Source organism: Oryx dammah, unplaced genomic scaffold, assembly GCF_014754425.2.
Source record: "Oryx dammah isolate SB20612 unplaced genomic scaffold, SCBI_Odam_1.1 HiC_scaffold_1, whole genome shotgun sequence".
NCBI lineage: Eukaryota > Metazoa > Chordata > Mammalia > Artiodactyla > Bovidae > Oryx > Oryx dammah.
Window position 1 is genome coordinate 76,664,659 of NW_024070185.1, and position 26,422 is coordinate 76,691,080.

Genomic DNA, 26,422 nt, shown 5'->3' on the forward strand with positions numbered 1-26,422 from the left:
TTAGAGATGCATGTATAATGCTCAGAAACTGCCTGGAACCAATAGGTTCTCAATATTAGTGAAATCTGGGGCACTGGCACTTCGTCCAAAGGAAAAAATGAGGGCCTTTATTTTTTAAGATGTTTATTATTTTTAAATTTTATCCTTTTTTGGAGGGGGTGGTCACACTATGCCACATGATCTTGGGGATTCTGGGATCTTAGTTCCCAAACCATAGATAGAACCCACACCCCCTGCAGCAGAAGCATGGAGTCTGGACCACCAAGGAAGTCCTTAAAGAGAGGGCTTTTATATATAAAAAGATAAAAGTCCAGATAACTTTTTATAAAACCTAATAATAAAAGAATAACCCCAATGCCACTATCATGGGAAATAGATGGGGAAACAGTGGAAACAGTGTCAGACTTTATTTTTGGGGGGCTTCAAAATCACTGCAGATGGTGATTGCAGCCATGAAATTAAAAGACACTTACTCCTTGGAAGGAAAGTGATGACCAACCTAGATAGCATATTCAAAAGCAGAGACATTACTTTGCCAACAAAGGTCTGTCTAGTCAAGGCTATGGTTTTTCCAATAGTCATGTACAGATGTGAGAGTTGGACTGTAAAGAAAGCTGAGTGCAGAAGAAATGATGCTTTGAACTGTGGTGTTGGAGAAGACTCTTGAGAATCCCTTAGACTGCAAGGAGATCTAACCAGTCCATTCTGAAGGAGATCAGCCCTGGGATTTCTTTGGAAGGCATGATGCTGAAGCTGAAACTCCAGTACTTTGGCCACCTCATGCAAAGAGCTGACTCATTAGAAAAGACTCTGATGCTGGGAGGGATTGGGGGCAGGAGGAGAAGGGGACGACAGAGGATGAGATGGCTCGATGGCATCACGGACTCGATGGGCGTGAGTTTGAATGAATTCCGGGAGTTAGTGATGGACAGGGAGGCCTGGCGTGCTGCGATTCATGGGGTCACAAAGAGTTGGACACGACTGAGTGACTGAACTGAACTGAACTGAATAATAAAAGAATAACCCCAGTGCCATTATGATAAGCCAAGAATCCAGTGATTAATTCGCAAAAGAAAATCTGGTGATTTCCATCTGGTATAGGTGTTTACAATATTAAATAACTTATACAACTTGCTAGACTAAGAAGAATACCTTCTTTGTGTGATAAAAAGGATACATCTGATATGATCACCATCAAACTTAATGGTGAAATTTCAATAGTTTTCCCATTAAAATCTGAAGCAACACAAGAATCTGTGCATCATCACTATGATTTGATCATGTTCAGGAAGTTCTAGCTAATGCAGCAAGATGTCAAGTGGATGTAAGAGACTTATTTAAAGAAAAGGGAAAGATACAGTACAGTACACCTGGAAGAAAACAGGGACAGAGATGGGGAGGAAGCTGTTTGGTTAAAGTTGATCCTCTCAAGACTTCTCTGGTGGCCCAGTAGTTAAGAATCCACCTTCCAGCGCAGGGGATGTGAGTTCCATCTCTGGTCGGGAAACTAAGATCCCACACACTGTAGCCCACATGCTGTAACTACTGGGCCCTCAAGCTCTAGAGCCCATGTTCTGCAGCAAGAGAAGCCTGCCACAACAAAGAGCCCACACACCACAGTGAAAACCCCGTGCAGAGAAAATAAATAATAAATAAAATAGATACTCTCCACAGAACTTGCAATAGCAAAAAACAAAAAAACACAAGAAAAAGAAAAAACCCTACATGCTCCATAGTATGAGAATGACTAATTAAACGATGGCAAAATTCCAAAGATAATAAGGTAAATGACATGCTCACCATGTAAAGTGAAACATTTAGAATATTAAACTGTATCTAGTCTATACGCATTCTGATTTCAGACTTAATTTTTACACAGAAAAAAGTGAAATAAAATCATCAGAATGTCAATATTATGAGATGTGGGATGATATTTTCTTTTTTATACTTTCTGTATTTTTCAAATTTTCTATAGAAGATAAGCATGTGTTTTATAATGCAAAAAGTTATTCCAAACCTTTTAACAAAAAAAAAGTATACCGCAGGAGTGAGTTCAACATACTTAGTATTACTTTTCTTCCCATAACATATACTATTTTGTGAACTTTTATTGCTAACATATAATTTAAAGTAAAATAAATAATGGCTTCTTTACTGAAAATAGTCAAGTCTTTTGTCTTTAAAATGTAGAACTGTTTTAAATACTATCTACCTCCTGCTTCTTTGATTTGAAATAATTGAAATTCTACACAGAAGCCTTAATGATTCTTTTTGCCATGTCTTCCTATGAGACTTGGATTCAATTTCTGAAACAAAGACAATGCTGAGGTGTACAAGAAGGCGAAACATTTACTTCATTAACTCTTAGAAAAAATAAATTACCTCACTTCCTTTATTACTATAGTAATTAACCCACATTGGTACTGATTCTGACGAATGCTATGTATTATTTATTACTCTGCTTTTGTGGTTTGGTGGTCAACCTAATGGGTATTTTTGAGTTTTATGTGTGAAACGTTGAGATGGCTCTCATCTTCTTTTCTGAGAATTTCTTTCCAGAAGAGTCAAAATACACATTGTTTTAAAAAAAAACCTGGGGTATAGTGGCTTTACATTGTTGTGGTAGCTTCTGTTATACAACAAAATGAGTCAGCTGTATGTTTACACATATCCCCCACCCCTTCCCCACCTCTGGAGCCCCCCTTCCACCTCCACCTCCCATCCCATCTCTCCAGGTTATAGCAGAGCGCCGATCTGAGCTCCTTGTGCCATACAGCAGGTTCCCCCTAGCTGCTTACACATGTAAACTATCTAAGCTACCTGCACTCAGTTGTGTCTGACTCTTTGTGACCCCCATGGACTGTAGGCCACTAGACTCCTCTGTCCATGAAATTCTCCAGACAAGAATACTGCAGCGGGTAGCCATTTCCTTCTCCAGGGGATCTTCTAGACCCAGGGATGGAACCCGCATCTCCCACATTGCAGGCAGATTCTTTACCATCTGAGCCACCAGGGAAGCCCCATTTTACACATGGTAGTGTGTGTATGTTGAGTCTTCTTTCTCAATCCATCCTACACACCTTTTCCCCACATCCATGTCTACACGTCTGTTCTCTACATCTGTCTCTTTTCTTTCCCTGCAGATAGGTTTCTCTGTACCATATTTCTAGATTCCACACATCATATATTACTGCACATATGTCAAAGTAGACTTTTTAAAAAGCTGAAACAATATAGACCACAGGTGAGCACAAATTTTAATTTGACTTCTTTTGCCCTTTATTTTGACTTCTCTGCTTTAATAAATATGTAATATGGACAGATTTCCATGAGATCCCCTGTTCTTTGTACAGAGCTTAGCACACAATTGTTGTTCACTGTAGGTTTATGGGTTGGACAGAAGTGAGAATAAAAATCCATAGCTTCAAACTACTGGCCCCACCATCTCCTTTCACTGTGGCACGTCCCTCCCCTAGCAGGGTCTCGGCACAGTCTGGCCCACATCCGAGGGCACTCGGGCTCCAGGAAGATCCAGAGCAGAGGTAGACACCTTCATCTGCACAACACCAAACCTTTACGGAGCGCTTGCTTCATGCCTGGCTCTGTGCTGAACGTGGCCAAGGGTGAATCTCGCTGCCATGGAGCTGATTTCAGAGCCTGAGCCAGCGCAGAGCAGGAGGCTCCCTCTCCAGGCCAGGCCCCAGCATGCCTGTGGCTTTCCTCTGCTTTGCTGCCCGGGAGTCCTGCCGCCGCCTCCTCTTTCCTGGATCCCTGAAAACCGGCGCATGTGTGGAGACTGCCAGCACTTCAAACTTGTCTGCAAAATTCAGACAAATTGCTGCTCTTTATTAGCGGTCCCGACGAAGGATTCAGGGATGCTCTGAGCTACAGGGTATTGGGTTTCTCGGGTCTTTTTTCTTAAGCAGTGCGTTCAGAAATCTCATGTTTTGAGTGGTGTGTTTGGCCACCAACATCTCCCTTTCTCTCCCTCCTTCTTTCCTCCATTCCTAAAGACTTTAGAAGTAAATCTCTTTATTGATTATTCTCACTGACCAGGGAAAACACACATCCCGTCTGGTCCTTTGTGAGAAACGTGCCATCTGTCCTGCTGTGGTCACGCTCTCCTGGAGATGTTTGCTTCACCTTGTCATTGCCAGCCTCCATCATCTCAAGAACCCCACCCCCCAGTCCTGTTTCTAGCTCACTCTCTGCCACCAGCCAAGAGTCCTTCAACCTCCTCAGACCATAAACACTGACACCCACTTCTTTTTCTGTCTCTCCTGATCTCCCTCCTGGAATACCTGAACTCCCAAGCCATCTTGCTCTTCACAGCCACCCTGGGCACGTGACCTTGTACGTGTAGTTCCTTCTTCTGGAGTGCTCTCCTTATCTCTTGCAGATCCTTGCTCAAGTACCACCTCAGGGAGGCTTTCCCCGATCACTTATTATTATCAAATTGTGATAGTTACTTCAACTGGATAGTCATCATCCATCTTACTTGTCTCCAGAGCCCTAACTCACTAGCAGACAGGCTACACATTGAGATATGTTGCATCTTATAGACAGAACATTAAAGCCACAGGCATAATTATTAATCCTTTTCCCCAGAAATTTGATGACCCAATCAATGTGGGTGACTCTGGAATCCCACCTCTTCTCCTGTCTCCATCCACCTTGCATGCCACTGCCGCTCTGAAGCACAGAGAAGGACTGAGTACTCTTAGTCTGGGTGTTCATATCCTTGGGGATACAATTCTATTTCATGTGAAGAGGTCCTGGGTTTTTTGATCAACATCAGGGATCTCATAGCCCATCACCCTTCTGATTCAAGTCTTGCTCTCTTGTAAACAATTTTTCCCATGACTGCCAGGGTTATCTTCATAAAACATGTTTACACTATTGGAGGGCAAACACTGTCTTTCAGGCTGTGTGTGTGAATACCATCCTCATTCTGGATGACTTACTAAAATTGGCTCCGAACTCAAAGGAAGACCCTCGGCCAAAGTTGTTGATTTGCCCCCAGACTTTTCCTCTGCTCCAAGACTGCTGGTGTCAGCCTGAGCTCCCAGGGCTGGGGCTCTGACTCTCCCTCTCCTTGTCCTGCACCTAGTGCTGCTTTTCTGGTCACGCTGTGTGTCCGGAAATGACCTGCCTGTTTGTGGGAGCCCACTCTCTCTGTGAGCCCTGGATTTCAATGAAGGATTGGGGTTTTCCGCTATTTGAGAATTGTAACCTCACTTTGTCCACAGTCTGGCACTACTGCCTGGCAGCACTGATGAGAATCCTTCATCCTTTAGGTTGAATCTGACTTTGTTGAACATCTGGGAAAACAGATGGACAGACACGTTCTAGACCCACTACAAGAGCCAACTCAATGGTCTTAGGAGACCTTAGACTGTGAACACTCAGTTTTCCAGAAGTTTATGAAAGACCTTGAGTATTTGTATGGAGAGAAATATGAGAGAGGGTACATACTTGGATGACTCCCCAGATTATCCCTGTGACCCAGGCTTTCTGACTGATTCTTGACTATGCATTTATTCCGCTCCATTTCCTGTCTGTATGATTCAAAGATTACTGAATTCCTCTGTATTTCAGAAATGAGGATTATAATACCTACGTGATGGTGTAATGGTGAGTATCCAATAATAAGATGCCTAGCACATAGGAGGAATGCAGTAAATGCTAATCCTTCCCATCATATTACACACTTTTAACTGATGGATTGATTTCGTGGTTCTACAATAACTAAGCAGTTCTTATACCTGAAGCTGTTCAGGAAGGCTTGTGAAGCAGACAAACCTTGATTTCTGTAGCCCTCACTCCCCTTTCAGAGCCCCTTTGCCCAGTGCAGGCTTCTGCTAGCACCAAAGAAACCTCCTAAGCTTCAGGATTTTCTTTCTTTTTTTTTTTTTTGAAGTCTAGTTGACTTACAATATTGTCTTAGTTTCAGGTGTACAGCAAAGTGATTCAGTTATACATATATACATGTATTCAGAAGGTTTTCATTATACGTTGTTATAAGATATTGAATATTGTTTCCTCTGTTATATAGTAAATCCTTGTTGCGTCTATATTTTATGTATAGTCATTTGTATCTATTAATCCCATGCTCCTAATTTATCCCTCTTTCCTTTCCCCTTTTGTAATCAAAAGTTTATTTTCTGACTTTTAGTCTGTTTTGTATATAGATTTGTTTGTGTTATTTTTTAGATTTCATGTATAGGTGATATCGTATAATATTTGTCTTTCTCTGACTTATTTCATTGGGTCCATCCATGTTGCAAATGGCATTATTTCATATTTTTTATGGCTGAATAATATTCCATTACACACACACACACACACACACACACACACACACATCTTCTTAAACCAGTCATCTGTTGATGGGCATTTGAGTTGTTTCAATGTCTTGGATATTGTACATAGTTGCTTCTCACTTTCCTTCACTTAAAGGTGGCTACCCATTGTGCTTCATTCCTCAAGGCCCTACTGACAGGTTGGCTAGCTGCTCAGTTAAACAATGCTTGGTCTTCATAGCTGTAATGGTTTTATGTGTTCTTATGTATTTGATGGTTGCATTTTCCACAGTGATTTCTGAAGGTAGAGAATTAGAGGTCAAAGATGTGGACCTCTAGTGAGTACCACATGCTGCCCTACCCTGCCCAGACTTGAACAACTCCAAGGGCACCAGTGGGGGGAGTGTGCAATGACTCAGCCCTATATGTTCCTGTTTCTGAAGGCAGAGGCTTCTCAAAGATGTATAATTTAGTCAAGGACTTGGTTAGATATGTGAAAAAATTGTTATAATGCTTGGTTTTAATCAAGATATGCAAAGAGTTTCATGTGAGCAGAGAAGAGAAACATTTAGCCTGGTCCAAAGTGATCAGAGAGGCATGCTAAAGGAGGTAAGCCTTGAGTAGTAAAGGATGCATAGGAAAAAAACTAGAGAAAGGATTGGCGTAAGCAAAGACATAGGGTTAAGGCACAGACAAGACACAGCACAATTTAAGCATAAAGCTACCAGCTGCTACCTCAGTTACTAGGGCTTAAAATGAGAGAAAAGAGACTGGAAGAGAGAAGTCTGGAAAGGAACTTGAATCCAAGCCCCAGATTAGGAGTTTGGGTTGTAGGGCAGTGATGTGGAGCCCTTGATCAAATTTAAGTAGTGTTGATGGGGAACATTTGCACATTTTAGCAAGTTCTGTCCAGCTGCAGAATGGAGGATGGAACTAACGAGTATGAAAAGAAGGCAGAGGCTAAGTAGGTCAAGATAGCAGCTGTCATGAGAGCTGAAGAGGCCTGGACCAGAGCAGAAGCCATTGCCTTTTCAGCTAGCATGAGTCCAGCCATAGATGGTCCACTGTTTGAAAAAAACAATGGGTTCTGTGTTTACAAACATAGCTTGTCATAGAATATCAGAAAACTTTTGTGTAGGAGGTAAATAAAGAAGCAGACCATGGTGCCCCTGATATTCTGCTCTTATTACATTTCCTGGTGGTTCTGGGGGAACATACACATGGTCCTAGACATAGCTGATGTTTCTGAAGGGAAACTGAGACAAACAGTTACTGTTAGAAGCTAGAAAGTGTTACAGAATGCTGAGGGATGTGCTGTTATTTGTTTCTTCCTATTGCAGGAAGGGAAACCCTCCTGAAAATACTTTGTACAATTTCCTGGGTTGAAAAATCTCAAGTAAGACTGGTAACTACCAAGGGGGGAAGGGATGTCTCATTTCATATCATTGTCGACTAGACTTTCTCCTTGCTAACTTCCATAAATTAGTGCTTAGTTGTGGAGAACCAAGCTTCCAAGCTCAAGGATTCAATGTTAATGATAATTTAATCAGTTGGCTTAATAGTTAAGCCTACCATGAACACATACTCTTGAGAGTACATTGTCTCATATAATAATAATTTTAAGAATAATCTGAGAAATGGACCCTCACAGAAAGACTTTTCATCTTACTCTCCATCTTATCAATAGAGTGTAGTTTTTCCAAGCAAAATCTGTATTTATAAATAATTTTAAAAGGAAAGAGTGGAAATTTAATTTTAAGCCATACACTTGTCTTTCTTTTACAGTCAGTTCACTCTTCATGCTTCTTTATTTTCCCCACCAGCATCTTTCACCTTAGTGTTTTAAAGGAGTGTTTTATTGCCCAAGGCTTCACAACATGGAGACCTACAAGCAGTTATACAGAGTGAGTTTAGATGATATATATTAAAAATGATAAATCATTTTCTAGCCTTCCATAACATTTTATTTTCTGTGCATCCTTACCTCTTTCTGACTCATATACCTGGGCTGATTAATATCCCCTTTCCTCTGTTACACTTTAATCCAGGGCCTGTGTTTCATTCGCCTGCCAATAGTGATCACCAATAAATTCATCTTGCAGGCCGCTGCCAATGCTCATCAAAAAGCAGGTAGTTCTGAGCCTGCCCTTATCTGGTACCCTGAAGACTCACATGGTTCCACGATTGGAGCTGTAAATGCTCATTTCTTCAGAGGCATGGGCTGGGAAAATGAGAGAAGGCTAATTAATGCATTCAAGGGATCCCACTGAATCAGCAAGCCCCTTAAAGGCACAACAGACACAAACAGGCAGCTGCAGCTCCTTGGAATTCAAAACAACAACAAAGGAGCTAGTTAAATATTTGAATAGCTAAAGTATATGTCTATTCATTCCCATGGAAATTGCTAAAATAGGCTGTCCTCCCATCTCCTGAAGAGTCAAAGTCATTGAAAACCCAAAGCTTTTCATCCTGTCAAACAAGCCTTTGAAGAACAGGACATTTACATCTCCATAACAGGCCGATTCAACATTAGTGGTAATAAAACTTGGGTGCGTGGAAGGACTCCAGAATACAGTACCCATTTACTCCAGCCTCTGGGGCTGCAGGACTGACTACTGACAATTACACGATTCTTGCTCCATCCCTGTTTTAGTTTGGCATCTTACAGTTGCCTTTAACAATAAGGACACCATCAGGGAGTAAATACCAAGCTCTAGATATGGCTTGATCCAAGGCCCAAGCACTGATTGGCTTGATTCAGAGACAGACTTTTCTCTCATGGTTGCAGTTCATTCAGTCCTGATGCTAATCCCTCCAGATCCCATCCGAAAAGGGATCACTTCTGTCAACCTTTATACATGCATCCCAGACTTGATTTTGTTCAGACTCACTTTAGTCACATGCCAATTCTTGAGCCACACTGTGGGCAGGGAATGGAATTATGATTTTTTGTGTCTGAGCCATTGGTTCCATCTTGAATCAGATTGGCTGTTTGGGGGTAGGTGGATAACCAAATGAAAATCATGACGAGTTGAGGACAAGAAAGTGGATACAGGGTGGCAGTCCAAACAGCGATAACAACAGCAAACAAACAAACAAAAAAAGCCAAACTGGACTAGTCTGTGCAGGGCACCACAGTGCAATATCGGATTGGGTGGCGTAACAAAAAGCATTTACTTTCTTGGAGCCTAGAAATCCAAGATCAGGTACAGCCAATCAGATTCCTGACAAGGGCCCTCTTCCTGGCTTGAAGACACCACCTTCTCACTGTGGCCCTGTGGACAAAAAGAGGACACCAGCCCTATGAGATTAAACTCCCACTCTTGTGGTCTCATTTAACCTTCATTACCTCCTTAAAGGCCAAATACAAATATATTGGAAATTAGGGCTTCAGCATATGAATTTGTGGAGAAGGAAGTAGAAACCCACTCCAGTATTCTTGCCTGGGAAATCCCATGGACAGAGGAGCCTTGAGGGTTACGGTCCATGGGGTCACATATGAATTTGGGGAATATACAATATAATCCAGAACACAAACAAAAATGATCTTTAATAAATTCTGTTTTAAGTGGGCTTTTATCCACCAGGATTCAATTGCTTTTATGATAATATAATCTGAGAGTAAATGTGCTTAGCTAGCTTCTAACGGATGCCTTGAAGAACACCCAGCCATTCTTCCACTCACGTTGCCTCTACTTAGTGGCCATGAATTAAGGGGCCAGGAAGGTACTAGTGACTGACATTTAGTCATGATTTTAGAACTATGTAAAAGTTTGAGACTCACTGGAAAAGAGAGCTTGTGCATTTTTAGAATTCATCTTTCAGAAGTGTCTTCAGTGAAAACCTATGAGCTCTACAATAACGGTGGAGACTTGAGCCTACAGAATTGGACACCCTGGCGAATAATTGGGTTATGGTCCAGCTTAATCACCCACACATTCCACCAGACCTGGCTCCAAGTGATCTTTGGCTATTAAAATATCAAAGTTTCCTCTCCAATAATGAAGATTCCCATAGTTTGAAGACTCTGTTATATTAATTAAAGATAATTCCCTGCAACAAGTTCGGAAATGTGACAAACAGGACCAAAATCTTTGGAATGAAGGCATGGCCTTCTAAGGGGACTGCTTACAAGTTTGCAACTCTGAATTCTTTGCTTTTCTGTTTCTTGTTTCTCTTCTCATCTGTTAATTCATTCTGATTTGCACTGTCCCTCCCCTCTCCTTTATGGCTTAGTACAAGAAAGGCAGTGCCAAAGAATGCTCAAACTACCGCACAATTGCACTCATCTCACATGCTAGTAAAGTAATGCTCAAAATTCTCCAAGCCAGGCTTCAGCAATACATGAACCATGAACTTCCTGATGTTCAAGCTGGTTTTAGAAAAGGCAGAGGAACCAGAGATCAAATTGCCAACATCTGCTGGATCATCAAAAAAGCAAGAGAGTTCCAGAAAAACATCTGTTTCTGCTTTATTGACTATGCCAAAGCCTTTGACTGTGTGGATCACAATAAACTGTGGAAAATTCTGAAAGAGATGGGAATACCAGACCACCTGACCTGCCTCTTGAGAAATCTGTATGCAGGTCAGGAAGCAACAGTTAGAACTGGACATGGAACAACAGACTGGTTCCAAATAGGAAAAGGTGTACGTCAAGGCTGTATATTGTCACCCTGCTTATTTAACTTCTATGCAGAGTACATCATGAGAAATGCTGGACTGGAAGAAACACAAGCTGGAATCAAGATTGCCAGGAGAAATATTAATAACCTCAGATATGCAGATGACACCACCCTTATGGCAGAAAGTGAAGAGGAGCTAAAAAGCCTCTTGATGAAAGTAAAAGAGGAGAGTGAAAAAGTTGGCTTAAAGCTCAACATTCAGAAAACGAAGATCATGGCATCCAGTCCCATCACTTCATGGGAAATAGACGGGGAAACAGTGGAAATAGTGTCCGACTTTATTTTTGGGGGCTCCAAAATCACTGCAGATGGTGACTGCAGCCATGAAATTAAAAGGCGCTTACTCCTTGGAAGAAAAGTAATGACCAACCTAGCATATTCAAAAGCAGAGACATTACTTTGCCGACTAAGGTCCGTCTAGTCAAGGCTATGGTTTTTCCTGTGGTCATGTATGGATGTGAGAGTTGGACTGTGAAGAAGGCTGAGCACCAAAGAATTGATGCTTTTGAACTGTGGTGTTGGAGAAGACTCTTGAGAGTCCCTTGGACTGCAAGGAAATCCAACCAGTCCATTCTGAAGGAGATCAACCCTGGGATTTCTTTGGAGGGAATGATGCTGAAGCTGAAACTCCAGTACTTTGGCCACCTCATGCGAAGAGTTGACTCATTGGAAAAGACTCTGATGCTGGGAGGGATTGGGGGCAAGAGGAGAAGGGGACAACCAAGGATGGGATGGCTGGATGGCATCACGGACTAGATGGACATGAGTCTGGGTGAACTCCGGGAGATGGTGATGGACAGGGAGGCCTGGCGTGCTGCGATTCATGGGGTTGCAAAGAGTCGGACACGACTGAGCGACTGAACTGAACTGAACAATACTTTTATATTTAGTGGTTCTTAAAGAAAAACATTTTGTTTCAGGTATTAGTTTTTGTTTTGCTTTTGTTTTATTTTTTAATTGGAGGATAATTGCTTTACAATATTTTGTTGGTTTCTGCTAGTGCAACAATGCAAATCAGCTACAAGTATACATGTCCCCTCCCTGTTGAACCTCCCACTCACCCTCCACCCCATCTCACCCAATTCTGATTTCTTCACGTGAATTACAATGAGTTGTTTTTAAACTTTTTGTATTCTTTTATCATGAATACTTATACATTATGTATTTATGCACACACCTGCACATGCTTTAGAGAGTCCATGTGTGTGCATGTATTCTCTTAACCGTACATATCAGAGTCTTTGAATAAAATAAAAGCCTGATATTTTTATAGATAAGATTACCTTTTAGTAAGATTCACTTGAAACTTTACTATTGTATCAGTTAGAATAGGCTAAGTGATGTTGTAGAAATAAGTAACCATTAAAACAGAGAAGATTAGTTTTCCTCATACTCCATGTACAACACAGTGCATCCGAACATGAGGTTTCATGGTCCATGGTGTTAGGATGAAGAGGAAGTGGAAAACTTATGACTGACTATTAAATATGTGTCATTTCTGTTCCCTTTGGTTTGTAAAAGCAAGTTATGTGGCTTGGTGACGGTGGGGGTGGTGGTTTCTAATCCTCTGCTGGACAGGGAGGAGAGGGAGCAGTCCAGCGTTTTAACACAACTGTGATCCCACATCACTCCAAATTTGGTTCTTGATCAATGAATCCAAAGGTGAAAAATTGGAATTCATTTACCTATCCATTCAGTAAATCTTTATTGAGCACCTAAATTGTACCAGGATCTGTGCTCAGTGCTAGAAGTACAATGGAGATACAAGACAGAAATACTTTTGTTGCTCATAAAGAACTTCCAGTGAGGTGAAGTTACAAAAAGGAAGTAGATAATTAAAATTCAGAGTGAGATAATATGACAGGCAAAGAGCAACGTGCCTTGGAAATACAAAAAGGAGTGGTCATCAGTCCTTCCAATGAACACCCAGGACTGATCTCCTTTAGGAGGACTGGTTGGATCTCCTTGCAGTCCAAGGGACTCTCAAGAGTCTTCTCCAACACCACAGTTCAAAAGCATCAATTCTTCAGCACTCAGCTTTCTTTACAATCCAACTTTAACATCTGTACATGACTACTGGAAAAACTATAGCCTTGACTAGATGGACCTTTGTTGGCAAAGTAATGTCTCTGCTTTTGAATATGCTGTCTAGGTTGGTCATAACTTTTCTTCCAAGGAGTAAGTGTCTTTTAGCTTCATGGTTGCAGTCACCATCTGCAGTGATTTTGGAGCCCCCCCCCCAAAGATAAAGTCAGCCACTGTTTCCACTGTTTCCCCATCTATTTCCCATGAAGTTATGAGACCGCATGCATGATCTTAGTTTTCTGAATGTTGAGCTCTAAGCCAACTTTGTCACTCTCCTCTTTCAATTTCATCAAGAGGCTCTTTAGTTCTTCTTCACAAGCAGAACCATAAGGGTGGTGTCATCTGCATATCTGAGAGTGTGGATATTTCTCCCGGCAATCTTGATTCCAGCTTGTGCTTCATCCAGTCCAGTGTTTCTCATGATGTACTCTGCATATAAGTTAAATAAGCAGGGTGACAATATACAGCCTTGATGTACTCCTTTTCCTATTTGGAACCAGTCTATTGTTCCATGTCCAATTTTAACTGTTGCTTCCTGACCTGCCTACAGGTTTCTCAAGAGGCAGGTCAGTGACTGAGCACACACACACTGCCCTATTAAGACTCGAACCTAAGCCTTGGAGTCCAAATGCAGCTCCCATCCTCTCATACTGCATTGCCTAGACCATGTGGACCAGGATAGCATTTTTTGGTGTTTGAGAGCAACAGAAAGTATGACATTATAGCTATTTCTTGTGCGGTATGAGAAACTGAGAGGGACCAGTGACAAGAACACTGGATAACATGAGAGAAGAGACTTTTATAGTGACAGTAGGCTCAAACAGGCTAAGGTTTCTTTTTAACAGGATTTGGGGATAAATTCCACCTCTGCTGGGCTATGACTTATGCCAATGTTTCTCCATTAAGGCACCCTCGATGTTCTAAGACTTAAATTCTTTGTTGTCAGGTGGACTGTCCTGAGTACTGTTGGCTGTTTACCATCATCCCTGGCCTCTACCCACCGCATGCCAGAAGCACACCTCCTCCACTTCACCCTTCCCGTGGTGACAAACCCAAATGTCTCCAGACGTTGTCCAACTTCCACTGGGAGGCAAAAATTCAAGAATCCCTGATCTAGCCAGTCAATTTTGATTAGTTTCCAGAAAAGCAGTGGATCTTAAAGAGCACAGTGGGCAATTAGTAGGAAACACAAAGGAAAGAAATGCAGTTAACATCTTATGGATTTGAGTTTCTTCCACTAACAGTGTGTAACCACCTCTAGTGATGTTAAGCAGGAAGTGGATGGCTGACAGTTAGTTCATGTCACTAATACTGCATTTTCAACAATGGGTTTTCATTTTGTTCTATTCATGGTTATTTTATTGAATTATTTTTATTCAGCACCCAGCTTTATAAGTGTATATAATCCTATTATGTTCTATTCCATTACAGGAGCTTCCTAATAGAAGAGCACATGGTAATAAAATTAAATAAACATCTTAGCTATTGTAGCCTCACACATTTCCTGACCTTGGCTGGATTCAAGAGTCTTGGTGTGGAAGGAGGTTGACAGTGGGTCACTGGAAAGAAAGGCAAAGGTCACCACATCCCAAGACTAGAGAGAAGGATTTGAATACAACTGAAAATATTTTAAAGTGAGATGGCTAGAAATGCTGCCATCCTCCTACTCCTTCCAAAATTCCACAATCAAACCACAAAAAAATTCCTACATGGTGCTTTGAATTAGCTGCAGTAAATGTTGGTTTAGAGAAACTGAAAAAAGAATTTGCATGCTATATTTATATATATGCATAAATATGAATATAACTATGAATCTATAGCAACAATTGCAAAAACATTTTCAAATGCGTGTCCTATGGTGACAGTTTTTGTGCAAGGAAGAGCAGAAAGCATGTTTTGGCCTCAGTTGATGAAGGCACTGCAGACAGGTCTGAACAAGTTGGCTCAGGTCTCTGAGTCACTGTTTAGGTTTTCCATGGAAATGAAAGCTCAGGGGAGTCTGACATAAAGTGTTTGTCAGACTCTATGGGTTTGTCACTCTCTTTGAGGCCACTAATATCACTTCTCAAATGATGAGACTTAGCCAATTTTCCTCCCAAAAGACTTGCTCCAAGCGCTTACCAGTGTTGCTTTGCAGAGAGAAGGGAGTCTGGGGTGAATGTGAGGCAATGATTTCTTGAATGTGAAGACAGTATTAGGGAAACGTTGTGTGTGTGCAACCAGACCTCACCTGTCTTCCCTGCAGGGAGCTTGTGACAGCTGAAAAAAAGTGTTTATAGAGTGTTTTGAGCTCTCGCTGAGGTGGTACCTCAGAAAGGCAAAGCTTTCATATGCCTCTCTTACGTTTGTCAACTGTTACTAGTAAACAGAGGCTGCTTCTGGGTTTCTCGAAGTTCCAAGTTTAAAACTAACCCTTTGGAATTACAGTTTCCTTTTTTTTTTTTTAATCCACTCAGAGTAGATAGTGTGATCTCTTGTGTTAAAGAATAAACCTTCAGAATTTACAACAGATTAAAAAAAAAAAAACCAACACTTTGTAATGTTTGTGAATGACAGAGATGTAGATCAAATGAATTTTCTTTGAAATAGTCTACATGTTCAAAATGAAAGAGGGATGTGGTTGGCAACATTTTGTCTTCAAAATTAAATGTTTGAAGGGGAAGAGATCATTTTGCCACATTCTGAGCAAGTCTGTTTTGTCTCTTCTCAGTTGAAGCTTCTGAACCTTAAGTCTGTAGGATATAAAAATCACTTTAGCTTAATTTTATTATTATTTTTTAATGCTGGAATAGAAGCTGACCAATTTTCCCTAATTAAAGTAATATCTAATTTCCAGTGAGTGTCCTAACATCTAGCAAGTATTCAATAAGTACCATTTTTTTTAGAAATTGCTTTTGCAGAGCACAGGCTCTTCTCACAAGATGAGGAAATAGTGACCCCAAAGCATCTGAGTATTATTTAGCAGGAGGAAATCTAGGCCGGTGGACAGAGTGCTTTTCTTTAAATTGCACATGATCTCACAATCCCAAAATACCCATGCTCAGGAAAGCTATGGAAGGCCAAGTGGCAATTTATTCCCAGTCATACATGCCTGATGAATAGTATTATGGATTGCTAGGGCTCAAATGGACCTTTGATTCCACTTTTCAGTCCCTGTCTTCATGGAGTAGGAAGCAAAGCCCGTGAGGGAGAGAAATGACCCACCTAAGGTCATGAAGTTTTTTCTTACAGCATCTAGTGAGACCTCGCACCTGACATCTTTATCCCAGCATCTTTATTCCACACTCCTGCCCAGAATGCTGGGTTCTGGGTATTTCTCACTTTTAAATACTTTTTTGAGATTTCATGGTGGAGGGTGGGGCTGCAGGTAAGGGGAATAAATTAATCAAGAGGGCAGCAAATATACTTGCAAAATACTGTTGTTTTTATGTTGAGTGTATAATTTGCCTGTTGATATTTTTATTAGACTTGCAGTCCTTCCTACTGTTGAACATGATTCTTCTTGATAAGTATCTATTAAGGGCCTGTTTTAGTCACTAGAGGCGGTGGTGAGCAACATAGACAAGATTCCTATAGCAAATCCTGTTTGGCACCCCATCAGGTCCTCCCAGGTCCCACCATCCTGTGCTCGCCCCCGTGTCTTGCTCCAAACACTGGGAACTCTGCCCCAGGTCTCTCTCCTAGCAGAATGACAAATGGTAGTTGGAAGGTAAACAACACAACTTCCTCATGTTTTGGTAAGAAAAACTCTGAGATGCATTCTACACCCTGTCCCCAAGCACTCAGGGATTTGAGCTCTAGTTGTCCCCAGTGTAACCCACTGGATAACATATCCACTCCAGGCTTCTTTATCTCCCTGTGTCATGGGTTCTTTCCCTACCTAATGTTCTTGGATCCCTTTCTAATAAACTGAAGGATTCATCACTTGAATCCTTGTGTCAGAGTCTATTTCAGGAGGGTGGAGCCTCTTCTAAGACAGTTACTGATTTCATGGAACTCAAGTTCTAGTAAAGGATAAAGACAAGAAATAATACCGGAAGTGAGTCAGATCCTTTATTGGTACATACTGAGAAGGAGGGCTCCTGGTAGCTCAGCTGGTAAAGAATCCACCTGCAATGCAGGAGACCCCGGTTTGATTCCTGGCCTGGGAAGATTCCCTGGAGAAGGGATAGGCTGCCCACTCCAGTATTTCTGGGCTTCCCAGGTGGCTTAGTCTGTAAAGAATCCTCCTGCAATGTGGGAGATCTGGGTTCGATCCCTGGGTTGGGGAGATCCCCTGGAGGAGGGCATGGCAACCCACTCCAGTATTCTTGCTTGGAGAATCCCCATGGACAGAGGAGCCTGGAGGGCTGCAGTCCATGGGGTTGCAAAGAGTCAGACATGGCTGAGTGACTGAACACATGCACACGTGCACTGAGAAGGAAGGGATGATAGTGAGTGAGAGTGGCTGAGAGAGACTCAGGTTAAAAGGTTGAGGTCAGGGCCCCTCTGAAGTGTGATAGTTGCCCTGAAAACTGAAGGATGAGAGGTGGTTGGGTGTGAGGAAAGCCTGAGCAGAGGATTTGGGGAGGAGGCAGGGAAATGTGCAGAGTGTGCAGAAATAGGAAAGAGACCACTGTGGCCGTTTCCTAGGAGATGGGAGGGTAGGAGAGCCCACATGGTGCAGGACTCTAGTCATCACCAGAAGTTTATACTAGATGTGACAAGAAAGCTTTACAGGGTGTCCATTGGAGGAATGCAATAATCTGACCAATACTTGAAAATATTATTCTGGCAGCTCTATGGAAAAGAGGTTCAGAGGGGGCAAGAACAACCGAGCAGGAGACAGGGGAGAAGGTCCCTGTAGAAGTCTAAGTGGGAGATGACAGATGGTTCTGAGCACCTGATTCAACAGTTGATAGGGAATATAGTTAAACAGAATTTAGGAAATGCAGAGTTGTTGTTTAGTCACTAAGTCTTGTCCAACTCTTTGCAATCCCATGGACTGTAGCTCCTCTGTCCCTGGGAGGCAAGAATAGTGGAGTGGTTTGCTGTTTCCTTCTCGAGAGGATCTTCTCAACCCAGGGATCTGAACTCATGTCTTATGCATTGACAAGCAGATTCTTTATCACTGAGCCACCAGGGAAGCCCAGACGTGGAGTACCTATGCAATTAAACTTTTGTCTCTGAAACTATTTATATGTATTCACTGTTTCTTAGCATTTTGCAGTGAAGTACCTTTTTCAAATCTAAGGAAATATGTGGATTTTCTCTCCAGAAAAATACAGATATACATGAAATATGATTTTGAATTTGTGAATTGGAATTTAGAGGTCATGGGGTCAGTTAATAACTGTGTATGTGTGCTGTGCTGTGCTAAGTCGATTCAGTTGTGTCAGACTCTCTGTGACCCTATGGACTATAGCCTGCCAGACTGCTCTGTCCATGGGATTCTCCAGGCAATAATATGGGAATGGGTTGCCATGCCCTCATCCAAGGGATCTTCCCGACCCAGGGATCAAACCCGCATCTCTTATGTCTGCTGCATTGGCAGGTGGGTTCTTCACCAGTAGAGCCACCTGGGAAGCCCCACAATACACATATTTTTCTTCAAATTTGTCAATTGGAGGTGTTCAGTGTTACTTTTCTTAATAACAGTGAACATAAGTCACACTGGAAATTTGAAGGAAGGGAAAGGATGGAGCCAATGGAGGCTGGTCAGGAGGAATCTGGAACCCTTTGGAACTGTGATTTAACTTAAAGCGAGCCCTCTTGCTGGTCTGTGGAGATGGGACTTATATAAAGGTTGTGTCCTTAAGTAAAAGATTAAGTTAAATCGAAGTGGAAACTTGGCCCCAAACTACATTGTTCTGTGCCCTGTGGAACTGGAATTAATTTGAAGCAAACTATTACTCACTCTGATTATGTGTCAGCTGGAAAGAGAGATGATCGTATCATCAACAAAGCGATCCTTTTCTTTCATTTCCTTTCTGGTGCAATGACCAGTCATCCTACTTCTTTGTGTGAGGTGACAGGCAGTCAGCCGCTCACCCAAGCACTATGGAGTGTGCTCTGGGCTGAACACTTTCCCTGCAGCCAGGCAGCCCATGGCTCCTCTCTCACCGGTCCTCCAGGGAATGGGTGTGGCCACGAGAAAGTTGGACGTGAAGTGCATTTTTGTCAGTGAATCGTATTTTCTCATGTGCTTCCATCATCACAACATTAGAGATGCTTTTCTTGGGGGTGGAGGGTGATGAATCTTGCCTTGAAATATAGAGAAATTTCAATAATAAAAAGAAAATTATAAAGAAATTTTAATTGACAACACAGCAAATTTTAATTCCTCCAGAGTTGGAAGAGTTGCTTTCCCTTCTAACATATAAAAACAATTTTTTTCTGAAACTTACAAATCACAGCTCCATAAATGACATCCTCTTGAGATCAGAACCCTTCTAACAATCACATTTAGTGTTTGTACCATTCAGCACCACAGGGAAGATTAAATTTCTTCCACTTTGCCTGTTTCTCCCTTCTTCCTCTGATTCTCTCCCTTACATCATAAATATTTCTTTTCAACCCCTAAATTTTAGTTTTCCTTTGAGAGACATTTGAAAAGCAATCTTTATGGCTATTTGTTTTATTTAGTTTGAGTCTCATTTTAGAGCTGTGCTATTTTCTTTTCTATCTTCCTTTTCTCTGCATGAGGAAAAACTTTCTAGAACTTTCTTCAAGAGAGATGAATTTAATTGGTTAATTTCATGATATAGAGTCTTTGTTGGTCTAGATTCCAAAAGGAGGAGTTCCTTTAAGCTTGCTGCAACTATATTTGCTTTTGAAGGAGCCCTTTATGTTGCAGTGAATAAAGTGTCTCTTTATTAAATAGAAAATAAATGAATGTTTGGCAGGACTCTACTCCCAATGGGTGAAACATTGCAGGAAATTGAGAAATTGTTTCTTTTTGGCCTCATGGGAAAGTTTTGCGGTTGACATTTAGTATCACGGTTTTAAGACTACTGCTTAAATTCATCAAGAAAAAGTTGTTGAACAAAGGACAGCTTTTGGAGGGGAGAGAGGTATCAATGTGATAGTGCTCTGCCTGGTCTGTTAAATTTTCCAAGAACTTTGGCATATGGTCAAGGATATTACATTCTCTCTTACATAATAATTGTGTTAATGTTAAAAAGAACTTAGAAATATTTTAGCAGTTTAGGAACAAGCTTGTTAAAAGTTAGCCTCAGTCGTACTCTTTAATTTGTACCTGCCAAAAAGAGTGTTTTGCATGACCAAAGAAGAAATGTGTCTCAGTTGCAGCCACTAGCCTCTGTTCTCATTGGACTCTGGGTTCTGGTTAAACTTGGTCAGATCCACTGGCCACTTGATGCAGAGAGCTGACCTGAAAAGAGCCTGATGCTGGGAGAGATTAAGGCAGGAGGAGAAGGGGACGACAGAGGATGAGACGGTTGGATGGCATCACTGGCTCAACGGACATGGGTTTGAGCAAACTCCAGAAGATAGTCAAGGACAGGGAAGCCTGGAGTGCTGCAGTTCATGGGGCTGCAAAAAGTCAGACATGACTTAGCGACTCAGCAACAACAACTTTGAGCTCTAGACCTGAGATTCAAACTCTAGAAGTCTCTCTCTTAGGGTTTCTCCACACGCTGCTGGTGCCTAGGTGCTCAGTCATACCATATTATGACTCTATGGAATGTAACCCACCAGGCTCCTCTGTCCATGGAATTTTCCAGGCAAAAATATTTCCTACTTCAGGAGAATCTTCCAATAGTTACCTGATTTGGGATTTGTGCCCCATACCCACACTGTGAGTTGAACCCCTAAGCCTATTTCTCGGTCAGTTTCCTTGGAGACATTGGGCAGCATCACCATGTGTATTGTTGTCTAAACTCAAGAATATCTTTGTCCATTTCTGATACTCTCCTGCTTTACTTACAATGTCCAAGTCCTCTTGATTCCCCTAACTAGACGAGACAGCAGTCCCCATCTTGTCCCTGTCTCATTTCCCTACTACCAGGCTCAGGTCATGATTTTTTCAGGCCCTGATTTCTGTAAAAGCCTCCTCAACTAGTCTCTTGCCCTCAGTCTTTCTCTAGTATCATCTTGTTTCTATCCTGCAACCCCTTTCTAAAACGAATTTTGATCTTGTTTCATCCTGGCCTAAGGTTAGTTGATTGGTTTTTCTAGGGTCTACCTGCAATTTCACCATAGATTCCAAACTCTTGGCTTGGCCCTTATTTATGTGTCTCAGCTTTTTTTTTTTTTTTTCCCTCTTTCCAGCTGCATCAGCCCCTTGACAAAGTATGCTTCCCACTCTGATCATAACTGAACAATTCACAGTGAAAATATACCCCTCTGCTTTTTCCCATTCTTGGTGAATTTTAGTCTGTTGTCAAGAAGCCAGAGAACTCTTCCCCCATAACTGCCTCCCCACCCTGCCTCCCAGATTCAGCTAGATAGCCCTCCTTTGAGTTCCCATATACCCCTGATGTTCTTCTAGGAGAGCTGATCCTTGATCTTAATCTCCTTGAGGGAAGACCATGCGGTTCTTTATTCTTGACTCTTCAAATATCCCTGCTGAAGAAAAAAATGAGGAATGAATGACTAATTCAGGCGTTTTTCTATGTGTAAAATTGGATCCTAATTATGACATTAGAGTAGTAGCAGCGTTAGTCACTTAGTCATGTCCAACTCTTTGAGATCCCATGGACTGTAAAATCACCAGGCTCCTCTGTCCATGGGATTCTCCAGGCAAGAATACTGGAGTGAGTTAGTTGCCATTCTCTTCACTTTGGCTAATTTTGGTTATTTGGAGGATTGGAAAAGCAATTATGAAAGAAAAAGTTCTGGATTTGGCATCAGAAAGCTAGGTCCCTGCTCAGTCACTAATAACTGTGGCTTTTGCTAAGCCTATCAGCCAGTTGTTCTGAGTCAGTCTCTTGTCAAGGAGCAGGGGTTTATTATAAGGTCTGGCTGAGAACCAGGGGAGAAGAGTCTGCGGTGGGAGAGGAACCTGGTGAATTATAATGACTACACAAGTGGTATCTGCCTTACTCTCATTCTTTTTATACCTGTAGTTCTCCTTACTGCACCTATGCCAAACCCCAGCCTAGGACAGGTGGGGGGTGGAGGTGGTGAATAGTTTCATGTGGCAAAGATGGGAGGCAAGTGTTTGTTCAATTAGTTGAAGACCTACCAATGGCAGGATGGATATCAGAAATGGCTCACCCTTAACTTTCCTTTTGGAAATACACAGTCCACCTTCTTATACACTGTTGGTGAAAGTAAGACCACATGTAGTGAGAAAACAACTAGATAATGTGCACTGAGAACCTTAACAGTATTTCCCCATTTTGACCCAGTAATTCTATTTCTGGAATTTATCTTGAGGGAATGGTCTCTGAAAATGGAGATGGGAGCACCTAAGACATACAAGGATATTCCTAGAAGTTGTGGTTATGACACTGGATAATGGACAATAATCTGAAATGTGTAATCTGTGAGGGGCAATATGGCCTTGCTCTTCAGTGGGTGCTCAGTAAGATAGAAAGATGATTTTGAGAAAATACTCAAGTGAAAAAAGAGTCCAAATATTTAATCCACGATGATAATTAAAACTAAGTAAATCAAAAGAATATAGAAAAACAAAAGTGACCATTAGGAAAATTCACTCTGTTTTGAAAGAGATTAGTTGTAACTAAGAAATCCATAGGCCTTGCTACACTGAGGACCCGTAAATGAGGTCACTGTTTTCATGCAAACGAATCTTTCTTTAGCACTGGGTAGAGGCCAGGCCTTCCCTCTGCCTTTTAAAACCTGGAAAAAAGCATTCAGAGAAATACCAATCAGAAGTAAAAACTGGCTTACAGTTGAAATTGTAGAATACCGGTAAAGGAAAGGCTTAAATGTACTTTAAAAAGATAGCAATCGTGACAACTTTGTAAGGCATTTTTGAGTATGCAAAGAGTTTTTATATACATTTTTCATTTCCATGGCCTCTTTTCTTATGTAGTCTTTTATCCTAGCTGCCTGTAAAAATCACTGCGAATCTAAGGAGCTGAGAAACACAGTTACTACTTATTTGGGCTCCATTCTCTTTATCAGACATACTTGGGGCTCCATTACCTTGGGCAAATATGGAACAGGGAGGCCTGACATGCTACAGTCCATGGGATCTCAGAGTCAGACACGACTTAGTGACTGAACAACAAACCCTTTATTGGCCTCTTATCCAGAGATTTCCCTGCTGTGCTGAATTTACTTTGAACCCAGGGGAAATTACCTAGAAGGGAACAGTGGGGCCCAGGAAGCAAACAGGCATTTCACTGTGGCTTTCTTCACTGAGGACCTCCAAACATTTGGTAGACCTTTCCCCTCACATGCCTCTGGAGCCTTGTGCTACAAAGAGGCGCGAAGCTGCTGGGAGCTGCCCACCATCACACAGCAAGTCGGTTGTGGAATCTATGTACAATCATGATCCTCTTTCTTTCTCTTGAATCCCCATCCAGCCTGAGTGTCAGTTCTCCCATGCAATTTCATGTTCCTTTTTTGTACTGCTTGTCTTTGCTCCAGAAAAGATCTGTTTTCTTTGATTATTTCCCTTCATGTCCGTGGTTGAGAACCAGGGTGTGTTTGCCAAATGCACTGTGTTGCTTTCACCCCGGCAGTTCCCTGTTTGATGATTTGATACTTAGAGGAAAGAGAGACAGTGAGGAGGAAAATCTGCTCAGTGCCTTGAACCCTGGGTTTTGGCCATTTTTCGTGAAGACAGCCTCTTGCCGCCTCTTTTCTGATCCCAACCTCCCTGTTCTCAGGACGAGAAATAAATCTTTACACAAAAACCCAAGGGTTTGTTTCCAGGTGTTTGAGGGGAAGCTTTGGTCCCCAGTGGAACTCTTTGGGGGAGTTTGTTATTTCACTAGGGATAGGGCTGAATGCCTCTGGTTTACGCTTCTCTTTCGAAGTTTACTTTATGTTTTGTTGTGGTTTTCAGATTTCTCATGGTTTGGATTTGGGAAAGTAAAATCAAGACAAGGTGTTGGTAAGTAGTTCCCACTTCTTTGGATAAGTAATGAGTTTGTGTTGTTTAATTAGGATGAAACTGCTTTGACCCTCTTTATTAATACTTGTTGGCCCTTGATTCTTTTTCTGTGATCCCAATTTTTGTTTTGCCGAATCAAGAGGTCTAGAATTTTCCAAAAAAGGAAAATTGACTTCAGTAGATCATTTTGTATTTTTGACATCAACTTGTTTTGTCCTATGAGGAAGTGTGAACTGTGGTCCAGATCTAGCTTGTGGCTGCATTTTAAAGGTTAAGGGAATAAAATGCGACTGTACTCCAACTCCACGTATAGCAAACAGTTGGCTGAATATTCAAGTCTGGGCAAGCTTGGATCTTAACTTTCTTCCATTGGCCAACATGTAATAAATTTATGACGTGGGAAATCAGCTGTTCATTTATGACCACTTCTCTTTCAAAGCAAGACTCTAAAGTCCAGACACTATGATTTGTGCTTGATTGCATTCTGCTCCTTGCATTCAGACTATATGCCGGCAATTGAAAAGCAGAGTTTGTAACTACCAAATGAGTGCAGATAATGTATCTCATCACTAGGATTGGAATCAGGTGTGATCTCCTAGGGCCTCTAATTTGTTCAGTATTTTCTATGGGTACAGAGACAATGAACAGGAACTGCTTAGAAGGCATGAAAAAACACTGTCTTTACATCTTGCCTGTGCATTTCCAAGATCTGGCCCCATCTTGACTATCTGTTGGTTAGCATTTATTTTGGTAGCAAGGTTGGTTATAGGGAAAATTGTAAAATAGGGAAAGCATACCAGGGTCAGTCTTCTAGTTCTAAACCATCCACCTATTGCGTGTTCATCCCATCCATACAAAGAAGCCTGTTTCCTTTCCCCTGTCGAGCCTGATAGCAGATCTTTCCTAAAGGATAGTCTTTCTCAGTGTCTGTCCAGTGATCCAAAATATTGCACTGGCTGGGCCCAGAGGTGGCAGACACTGAGCCAGAGGGGGCCTGATGGGGGAAGTCATCCTGACCCTTAACTTGCCCCAGGAATTCCAAGACTAAAGCTCTTAACCAGCAAAGAGAACGTGGAATGTGTCAATGTTCGAACATTAAGTGCAACCAGCTCAGGACTTGTCTGCAATGACCTGGGGCAAATTTCAGATCCGGCTCATCATAGGCGATTTGCCAAGATATTGCTAAGATTGCGGAGAGAAGATTGTCTGCCTGTGCAATCTTGAAGGCCTTTCCAGGGCTTTGTGCTCACTCTGTGTGTGGTTGTGGTGAAGAGGGGAATTGAGTGATAAACTCTCCCACAACAGTGCTGTGAGATGAGGTCTTCCCTCCACTAAACAGCAAATCACTGCAACCACGTGAATGTTTTCCAGGCCAGTTTGCTCTTTAGAGAGGCGCTTATTCCCTGTAAGCTTCAAAAACCGGGCTTCATCCTTTTAGGCTACAGCTGAGGGAATTCTTCAGAATTCTTGTTCTTTCAACTACAATTCATCAGAAGTGCTGCTGCTTTGTAGGTTTTATTATTATTCAGGTGTGTTGAGGCCAGTCAGGAGATGACTGCCACTGAAAATGTAGTTTGTTACTCACAGATCCCAAGAGAAGAGGGCAGATTACGCCATGGTGGGGACCATGACGCTGAAGAGGGCATGGGGTCCATCAGGAAGCAGAGGGAGGGAGGGTAAAACATAGCCAAGGGCCTCTACTGTGGTTTCTGCAGAAAGGAATGGGTGAGGCAGGGTAAGCAGGTTAGAACTGGCTGGGTTGAATAAGGGCAATGGGCTCTGAGATATAGGGACCATCCCTAGTTGTCTGATAATGTGGCTCTGGGGTGATGGGGCAGGTGGATAGTGGTCTGGAGTGTGATAGCCTGATAAGAAATGTGGTTTGGGGGCATAGACTGTGGATAGGTCAGCTTGTATCTGAAACATACTTTTGTAGGCAAGCACTTTATTATGTCTAGGAACTGGCAGTCCCTCCTCTGTCACCAAGGCCCCCGATGTTGAAGCAGCAGAATACAGAAAACAAAAGACATGTTTGATATGGCTATCTGATTAACAATAATCTGTCTCTCTCCTCGAAAGCATGTTGGCCTTGAGAAAAGGAAACCCCTTCTCCAGATGACCTACATCGATTCTTACCAGGGCAAAAAGGTCTCAGCCAGGCTTAAAAATGTCTGTAAAGTCATAAATGCCAGATACATTACTGAGCAGCTCTGGTAAAAGAAAAATGCCTCCTTGTATGTGAGACACAGTAAAAGCAAAATGGGCTAAAAATGTTTCCAGGCATAGCTCCTATTTGTCAGTTCAGTAATTAGAATTATCTA

The 26,422-nt window shown here is 41.9% G+C and overlaps 1 protein-coding gene across 4 annotated transcripts in view; it reads left to right on the top strand.

The window, feature by feature from the left end:
* The window catches only part of NTRK2 (neurotrophic receptor tyrosine kinase 2), a 396,903-nt gene that overhangs the window by 196,948 nt on the left and 173,533 nt on the right, over positions 1–26,422 (top strand). For 2 of the 4 annotated variants that reach the window (XM_040244728.1, XM_040244746.1), the window contains exon 12: positions 24,054–24,101. The exons of the other annotated variants lie outside the window; for them this stretch is intronic. In XM_040244728.1, coding sequence (XP_040100662.1) covers positions 24,054–24,101 — 48 coding nt within the window. The remainder of the gene's footprint in view (positions 1–24,053; positions 24,102–26,422) is intronic. 4 annotated transcript variants of the gene reach the window in all.